This window comes from Tenrec ecaudatus, chromosome 10 (genome assembly GCF_050624435.1).
Source record: "Tenrec ecaudatus isolate mTenEca1 chromosome 10, mTenEca1.hap1, whole genome shotgun sequence".
NCBI lineage: Eukaryota > Metazoa > Chordata > Mammalia > Afrosoricida > Tenrecidae > Tenrec > Tenrec ecaudatus.
The window spans coordinates 60502610-60512457 of NC_134539.1; the positions used below are offsets into that span (position 1 = coordinate 60502610).

At 39.3% G+C, this 9848-nt stretch overlaps 1 protein-coding gene across 1 annotated transcript; it reads left to right on the top strand.

The window, feature by feature from the left end:
• Positions 1-7857: 7857 nt before the first annotated feature.
• On the top strand, positions 7858-8802 carry LOC142458531 (olfactory receptor 1Q1-like). The gene has a single exon (XM_075559532.1). The coding sequence runs from the start codon at positions 7858-7860 to the stop codon at positions 8800-8802; it is 945 nt and encodes a 314-aa protein (XP_075415647.1).
• The last annotated feature ends 1046 nt before the right edge of the window (positions 8803-9848 follow it).

The window sequence follows — 9848 nt, forward strand, 5'->3', positions numbered from 1 at the left end:
TCAGTTATCAGGCATCAAAGAACAAAAAATCAAATCATTGTGAATGAGGGGGATTGAAGACTGGGGCCCAAGACCTATCTGTAGGCAATAGGACATCCCCTGACAGAAGGGTGGCGAGGAGGAGATAAGCCAGTCAGGGTGCAGTGTAGCAATGATGAAACATACAACTTTCCTCTAGTACCTAAATGCTTCCTCCCATACAATCATGATCCCAGTTTTGCCTTACAAATCTGGCTAGACCAGAGGATGAACACTGGTACAGATGGGAACTGGAAACACAGGGAATCCAAGACAGATGATCCCTTCAGGACAAGTGCTAAGAGTAGCGATATTAGGAGGGTAGAGGGAGGGTGGGTGGAAAAAGGGAACCAATTACAAGGATCTACATATAACCTCCTACCAGAGCAACGAACAGCAGAAAAGTGGGTTAAGGGAGACATTGGACAGTGTAAGATATGACAAAATAATAATTTGTAAATTTTCAAGGGTTCATGAGGGAGAGGAGTGGGGAGGGAGGGGGAGAAATTAGGAGCTGATACCAAAGTCTCAAGCAGAAAGCAAATGTTTTGAAAATGATGGCAACAAATGCACAAATGTGCTTGAGACAATATATGTATGGATTGTGATTAGAATAGTATGAGCCCCCAATAAAATGATTTTAAAAATTTAAGTCCCAAAAGTAGAAAAAAATGTGCCTTGTACTTAGGGAAATAACAAGTAAAACTATGAAGTACTGCTTCATTTTCACTCATTAGATTGAAAAACAGTAAAAGGTTTGCAAATGGCGCTGCTTAAGCTGGGAGGAAAAGGCACTTTCATATGCTCTTGGAGAGTCTATAAATTGGGACAAACATTTTGGAGACCATTTGGTGGCACCAATTGAAGTTTAAACTGCACATGTCCTTTCATATAGCATTTATGTTTCTAGAGAAGTATGATCTGTGTGTTAAGGTACGCCTGTAAAAGAATATTCACAACAGCATTATTTTTGTTAGAGTAAAATATATGTATGTAAACTACATTCATAGAGTAATGTGTATTGTGGTGCACCTGATACGCTGTGATAAACTTTAAAATTAATGAGGTCGGTCATGGTACCACAGGAGGTCCATGATACACGTATTGTTAGGAATAACAAAGCAAGCTCATATTATTAACAAAAGCTAAACAAGCTCCAGGGAAAGCTGTGAATTATGGCCCCATTCTTACAAAGACACAATGCATGCTCATATGGGTGTCCAAGTCAGAATATTACCAATGGCGATCCATGGGCGGAATGGGGAAGGTGGGAAATGAATCTTGCTTTTTGCATCAGACATATTCCACGGCTATTGTAAAAACAACAAATGTGAATTCCTTAAAAGTGAAAGTAAAATAGGAGGTTACATCTCCAAAAATTCCGGGCAGAGAGACAAGCTACATCTGCCTTAATCATATCTGGGTGCCTTTGGCTTCTTTCTCAGAGTCAAACCTCAGAACACAAGTTAGCCGTTGTCCAGCCTGGTTCCCCCAGGTCCTGGCCCTGCTGTGCAGGACTGGGACCAGCCAAGCTGCTGAGCCACTCACTAATGCTGACATTGGAAGCGCCTGTCTCATGGGCTGCACTCCCGGGGGAAGGCAACTTGTGTGGACAATAGCACACTTGGGACTCCATGCTAAGGAAAACCACGAAACACATGCAGAAACATGGGACAAAAAACACGAGACAAAAACCTCTGCTTTGAGAGTCTTCCCAAATAGAGCTTTCTGTCCCTGACAAACAAGCCCCACCAGGAGTCTGGCTGCTCTGCCCACTTTAACTTTTTCCTCATGTGTTTCATTCTCCTTCCCTGGGCCACCTTTTCTATCTTCTCTGAGTGGATTGCTCAGCGTTGCTTTAAAAATAATACAGGATAGAGTGTGCTGTCTGAGTGTGGATACAAAGACTAAGCTCAACCCATTCTTGTCTAACTGGGAGTCCACAGTAAGGTAAGTACCTTCTCTTAGAGGGCTGCATGTCTACATTACAGGTAGGCTATTCCTAGACAATCTTACACATGCTCTCAGCAGTTTCTGGAGAGAGGGCTGTCTTTCTCACGCTTGATCTGATGTAGTACATTGTCAGATGCTTCTTTCTCAACATCTTCTTTCCTATGCCACCCTGTTACGTTGCGTCTTCATGGACTCTGTCCCCTCCCTTTATTCAAATCCAGCCACAAACAAGTAGGGATCGCTGACATGTTGCTGTTAGGCACTGTTAGGACACTTTGGAATGAGAGAACGCTCCAGTGAGAGAAGTTTAGGAAACACATTTGTGAGTGTTTACAAATAAGTAGCATGCAACAGGGAACACAAGTTTCTATAGGAATTTGGGATAATTGCTTAATGTTTGATAGAACTTCTTAAAAACATTTTTTAGGATTCATAAATAAAATTCAATTCATGAATCATACATCTCAATGAAATATTCTCAACAAAGGAATGCAAATCTCACAACATAAGTTTTATGGGGTTAGGCCTACCCTGATTCTGCCATGAAATTCCTGTTACAACCTTCCATTTATTACCAGATCACCTCCATCCACTTACTAATCGATGTGGCCTTTATAAAAATAATTTTATTAGGAGCTTATACAACTCTTATAGAACTTTTTAAAGGACTTTTAAGACCACGGTCTCATCTGCTTTTTGTAGAATGTCTGTATGAAAGCAGGTATTATTCTTCCTTTGTGAAGACACAAGGACCCTACAAGGTAAAATGAGTTCTCCAGCATCAGAGAGAAAAGTTTCATGGCAGATGTGGAGCCATAATTCAGTTCCTCCCATTCACACACAGGTCAAGACTTAGTCCCACACACCACACTGAAATGTCTTCTTCACACACTTCATGAAACCAAAATCTTCTCTAACTTCATTCATATTCCAGGATTCCTATTCCCTCCCGCTCACTCGCCAACACCCAAATCCAGCATCACCTTCTTCCCTTCCCACTGTGAGTCAGGTAGCATGATGCCTACCAGTTACGAACAAGACAGGACTTCAAGCATCCTCTTCAACCACTCTCCCTCTAGCCTTAGGGATATCGTTGTCTCAGGAACTACATAGATATTTCCCCAAACCACACTTACTGCCTGCTAGCAATCTAGTACAGTTCAGAGTCATGCCTTACTTTCTAAACCATCAACTCATGGTCACCTGATCTCTAGACTTAGAGGAAAGAGTTGGAAGCTTTGGTTTGGGGGGCAGAGCTCAATTGCAATGGGAACTAACACATGGGAAGAGAATAAAACATGGGTGTCAAATGAGGTAAGTTGGGATAGAATGAACATTGCTTTTGAGTCAGACAAATCTATGCTCAACCTAGCTGCAATCCTACCCTCTGTGATCTTGAAATTCTAGTTCTGCCTCTGGAATAAATGTGGTTATTACTTGTACTTCTTGTTCATCGCCACACCATATTGAAATCAGTTCAGTATGGTTTAATGGTGTATCCTGAATTTCGTTTTGTAATTAAAAACTAGTGTTCCCTTCTGGAGTTTTACCATAGCAACCTCCCTAAATGTGAGGGTTGAAAGCATAGAGGCTCAAATATAGCAATAATCGTGAGGCGCGTGCAGGACTGGGCATGTTTCCTACCAACTTGAAGGCACTTGGCGGCAGCAGCAGCAACAGCAGACAGACAGACAAGAGGTGATGAATTCATCCACTTCCACTGAAGAGAAGTTCAATGAACAAACTAGACAGAACAGTGTGGTCAGATGTATGAGCAGTTAAGTTATGCAGATGGTAAGTATGAATTCAGCTAGACTATTTAATACTGTTCCACTGAGCAAAGAGCTTCACCTCCCCTAAGCCTTGTTTTCCTCCTATGAAAAAGGAGTGTAATAAGTGATTATTCCAGGGTCACATGGCTAGAAGTACCCTGGAAAAGTGATACAGGATTATATGAATTCGTGTATGTAAGTATATGTGTGTGTGTGTGTGTGTGTGTGAAAGCACCTTATACTTTTGTTTTTGCTAACTCCTCCCACAAGAAAATAGTGTTTTCCCAGAATTCTGTGGCTATTCATAGATTGTTCACTTGTGGAGTGTCAACTCCCTCCCCCCTCAAAAAAAAGGTTATTTCATCATGATTTACATCCAAACCAAGTCTTTTCGTTATCCTCTGATGAAATATCACAGGATATTTTACTAAGTGGAATTTTACTTCGTTCTGGGAACCAAATTCTAGAGACAGTGACAAAGTAGATCAAGCACATATTAGAGCGCTCCCATTGACAGAAACAATGCCCTCCCAGCAAAACATGGAGGTCTGAGATACTAAAGCTGGGGTTGTATATGTAACAGGACTTGGAAAAATTGGTACTAATACCTACCAGTATTTATGGAGCACTCAAGAAAACTCTAGGTCCTTATTTTAATCTTTATTTTATATAACAGCCAGATGAGTAATGTACAATTAATATACTCCCGGTTTGCAGATAAGACGCAGGCAGAATGCGTGGCTTTCTCATGGCCATGCAGTCGTGTCTGACCTTTTACCACTCATTGCCTGTGTTCAGTGACATCTAAATACCTTTCATGCTGAAAAATAATGGACTTCCGTGAGCTCTCAGAGGATCGCATTGATTCCTGCGGACAGATAAGAGTTCATCTGATTTTTGCTTCTCTCACTAAACATAAAATAAACACCTAACAAGAACTGCCTACCGCTGAAAGCATTCAAGACAAGGAAGGATGTACATTTTCCTCTGATTCTATAAAATGCTAGTGAACATTGATTACAAGATTGGGTCAAAGCAATGCTCTCATAGTGTGCTCGCGTACTACTAAATTAAAACTGAAGGACTTGTAAAATTGGTCTATAAAAGTATTCATAAAAATTTTAGATAGTTGTCAGGATATACTTGGTGTATAGTAGGTATTTATCTTTAACAGGAAAGTTTATATTATTTTTTAAATGCATACAGTGGCATTGAAATATCACAGACACTTGATAAACCATCAAGTTCTAAAAGGCAGGATCAAGCATATCTGTAATAGCTATAAACTTTTCATCATTTCCTTTCACTTCAAACATGGACTTCAATTCTTCCTCCCCTACACAAGTTTTATCCAACAGTGATATATTGTTATGCTTGAAAATCTTTTAAAGTCACCTATCATTTATCTTCACAGCAGGACTTGTATATAAAATACATGAAAGAAGTTCAAAAAGTCCATGGGAAAATTAGGATTTTCTCAGGAAAGCATATGAAGTTAAACTTACTTCTCATTTACTGTCAACCTAAGATTTTAGGTGTTTAAAAGATCTAAATTGAGTTTTTCTTATCATTATTAGTAGTAAGCAACTTATTAAATAATAAATTTAGATTGAATTATATGATGTTGCCAATATTTGCTTGTTTTAGCTTACAAAGATGGCAATTCATATGATTCAATGTAATGTTATAAACTTTAAAAATAATTATTAAATCTAGATAATAGTTTTATTGGGAAGTTATATATATATAATGTAATAGATGATTTTTATTCTTTCAAATAATTCAAGTAACCATTCATAAATATTAGTCATTGCTTGAATTATTAAATATCAGTATCAATTATATATTTTATTATAAATGTAGCACTTGTTCACACAAACAAGGGAAATAATATGGTAGAAGCCACAGTGTTTCATATTGTAAAAATTTTAATGATGAGAAAACTGGATTAGGTCTCCTCCAATTTTTTGAAAGCAAAGAATTGGAAACCAACTGATCCAAAAATGGATTTGTTACCTGGTTATTAAAATCATTCCTTAGCTCAGTATTTCTAACTGTTCTTTCAGTTGACATTTTTATATTCTAAGCCAATACATCTTGTAAGATTTGAGGTGAAGGAGCAATGCAGTATGTGTTTGCTTCATTTTTTAAGGTAGAAGACAGGATAATATGTATGAGGATATCTTGACAGCAGACACTCAGAAAAACATATTTTAGGGAAGAGAAATATAGAATGCGACAATCTGGAAACTGATTTTCATAAAACAATGTCTGTATACCCTTTCTTTGGGTGCCACCTGGGGTATGTGACCCTCAAAATAAAGATCACTGGGACAATGGCCTCTGACATACCATTCAGCAGGCAGATTCCTGGATTATGTAGTCATCAACAGATCTTACTACCATGAGCTAAGCTATTTCAGATGTAATTTAAAGAGTCGTGTTCTATACTGGTCAGTGGCATAAACTTTGAAGCCAGGTAAATATAACTCTAACTTAAAAAGTTTCCCCTATGAGCTCAAACTTTCTATACCTCAATTTTCTAATTTGTGAAACTGTAATAATAATAATCATAATAGTCTTGAGGTTATTACAAGAATTAAGTATGGTAATGCAACAAAGTCATTGGTATAAAGCAAATGCTCCCAAAATGTTAGCTGTAGTGATGATGTCACTAATAATAATGTAAATCCATAGCTGATTGTTTGGAAGGCATAAATGGTCCAAGTTAAACACTCGATCCCTTTGTCAGACCCGTGAGTAGTTTATATGGGGACACATCAATGAAGACAATTAAATGAGCTGCATAGAAAGTTTCCTGTCATAAAGATCCCAGTGAAAGCAGTCTTTCCTCAGACTGAGGTTCAAACAAGTTCTGAAAACATGAATTCTCCTCTTCCCATTTATTAAACTATTAGCTCTGTCCACCCATCCTGCTTGCAACAGATATTAAATCAAGCTTTTCTTAGGTTCTAGAAATGGTGGAAAACACTTGAGATACGCAGACCACAAAATGGGTTGCTTGCTCTGAAGCATGGAAAAAAAGTCACATTTGATAAATATGGTGTCATTCCCCGGTGGCACAGTGGTTAAGCAAACATCGGTCAGCAATTCAAAACCACCAGGGGAGAAAAATGGGGTTTTCTACTCCCGTAAACAGTTGTGGTTTCAGAAACTCATAGGGAGGGGTCTGCCCTGCCCTCTAGAGTCACTATGAGTCAGCATTGACTCAGTGGCAGTGAGTTTGGTTTGTTTGATATGCTTCGGTACAGCATTGCATCATCTATATTGAGAACCCAGAAGAAATTTAACAACTTCTGGGCTGAGGTGGATGGTGTTACAAGAAGGGGAAATGATCACTGAGAAGGTTATTTTTGATCGGATGCTCCAAGGAAAATCAAAATTCATTCTGCTGACAAAGGAGGAAAAGTTATCCTTAGTAGGTGAGACAGAAGGCAATAAATATTCAGAATCTCGCATGCAATGCTCTAAAATAGTCTACAATTTGGGAGGGTAGGAAGACACAAACATTCTTTAGTAAAAGATGGCAAAGAGTATAAGAGGAGCATTCAAACATTGTGGAAGGAAGCCAGGAGGAGTGATGATGATGATGATGATGATGATGATGATGGTAATGGTAATGGTGGTGGTAGTGGTGAAGCAGCACTTGATAATGCTTCGTAGAATGTTAATCTTTCTTACAGCTCTGGGGAGATAGATAGGATGCATGTGTTCTAGAGAGAAAGATTCTGATCAGAGCGGTCAAGCGATCAGCCCAACATGGTTAAATATTGACTGGGTAGAGGGAAGAAAAAGATTGATTCCCAACAGAGACACCTGGGAATTAGTGGGAAAGGCGGCATTTCCTCTGGAATTGCTGTCCCAACATTGTGAATTCTGTGCTCTTAGACAAGTCACTATCTGCCTTCCATTCATTTCCCTCTCCTGTACAATGGCATTTTTAAGCCCTGCATCATTGGTTTGTTGTGTCATGAACATAGATCATAAGTGTACTAGTACGTTGCATATAGCGCCTACTCTAGCCTTTATGGTGGAAATAACATTAGAGAAGCACTGAAGAATACAAACTATCCTTTTTATTCTATGGCAACAGATGGATAAAACCAACTGGACCGGTGTATCCCATTTTGTTCTCTTGGGCATTTCTACTCGACCAGAAGAGCAGATTCCACTCTTCCTTCTTTTCCTGTTCATGTATGCAATCAACATTTTGGGAAACTTCGCCATAATCACGCTGATTATTTCTGCTCCACACCTTCACACTCCCATGTACATCTTCCTCAGTAACTTGGCCTTGGCAGATATCTGCTTCACCTCCACCACAGTCCCCAAGATGCTACAGAATGTTTTTTCTACTACAAAGGCTATTTCTTACATGGGCTGCCTAGCCCAGGCTTATTTCTTCATATGCTTTGCAGCCATGGAAAACTTCCTTCTGGCTGTGATGGCTTATGACAGGTACATTGCCATTTGCCACCCTTTCCAGTACTCTATGATCTTGACCAAAATGCTGTGTGCACAAATGGTGGTTGTGTGCCATGTCCTCTCCCATCTTCATGCCCTGCTGCATACCCTTCTAATGGGCAGACTGGTCTTTTGTGATGCTAACAGGATTCCCCACTTCTTCTGTGACCTCTACCCTCTGATGAAGATCTCCTGCTCCAGCACTCACCTCAATACCCTGATGATTCACACTGAAGGTGTTATTGTCATCAATGGAGCTTTGGCCTTCATCATTGTCTCCTATGCTTGTATCATCTCAGCCATCCTTCGAATCCCCTCAGCCAATGGCAAGTGGAGAGCCTTTTCGACATGTGGCTCTCACCTCACTGTGGTGGCCATATTCTATGGCACACTTACATGGGTCTACTTCCGACCTCTTTCCAGCTATTCAGTGGCCACTGGTCGAATTGTGACAGTCATGTACACAGTGGTGACTCCCATGCTGAACCCCTTCATCTATAGCCTGAGGAATGCGGATGTCAAGAGAGCCTACAAGAGATGGAGGAGCAGACCATGGACTTCTTTCTTTAGCTAAAGCACCAAAGCAATTCGGAGCCTTCTGTATGATCCCGGGGAATATTTTGCCCCTCGTAAAGCAATTTCTTTTGGAACATTCCAATAATATCTAAACTGAGCACTTATTGCAACTTTTCTCATTATATTCTCTCTCTTAAAGGAAGCCAACATACCTTAGTATAAAACACTAGCATGTTGACACCGTTCTATGGACCTGCAATTAAATTCATTGTATCAATTGATTGGCACAATGAGCATTTTCTCAATTAGGCATTTTATTACTCACTTTTTAGATGCAGACAAAATCAATTGATATTGCCTGGATTATGGAGAAAATAAATGTATTTTCAGGATGTTGTATAGTTCATGAATTGTCAAGAATGCTAGGGAACCAGAGTGAAAATTGACAGGAATAAAAATGGTCAAATATTAGAACTATAGTCAAAATCAGACATAAAACCAGTCTAGTAAGGATCCCAATTCCACCCACCAGATTCTCTTCACTACAGCTTGTAACTCCACCAACGGGGCATATGCTAAAATATGGAATGTGACAAATTCTAGAGAGAATTGCCAATTTCAAATAGATGAGGTGATACATCTTAATTGCAGAAACCTTGGTCAGTCACTCATATTTCATCTACCAAAGAAATGGGGAGAGCAATAAGATGTTTTTAATTTCTATAAAGTTGTTCTGCCAAAAAAAATTTTATGGGTAACTATTGAAATATGAGGAAAGGTTTTGGATGCTGGGGCATCCAAATAATAAAAAATATGTAAGATGGCATTGATTTTTTTTTTACTTGTTTTATTAGGGGCTCATACAACTCTTCACAATCCATACAAACATCAATTGTGTAAAGCACATCTGTACATTCATTGCCCTCGTCATTCTCAAAACATTTGCTCTCTACTTAAACCCCTGGCATCAGCTCATTTTTCTCCTCCCTCCCTGTTCCCCACTCCCTCATGAGCCCTTGATAATTTATAAATTATTATTTTGTCATATCTTGCCCTGTCCAACATCTCCCTTCACCCACTTTTCTGTTGTCCGTCCCTCAAGGA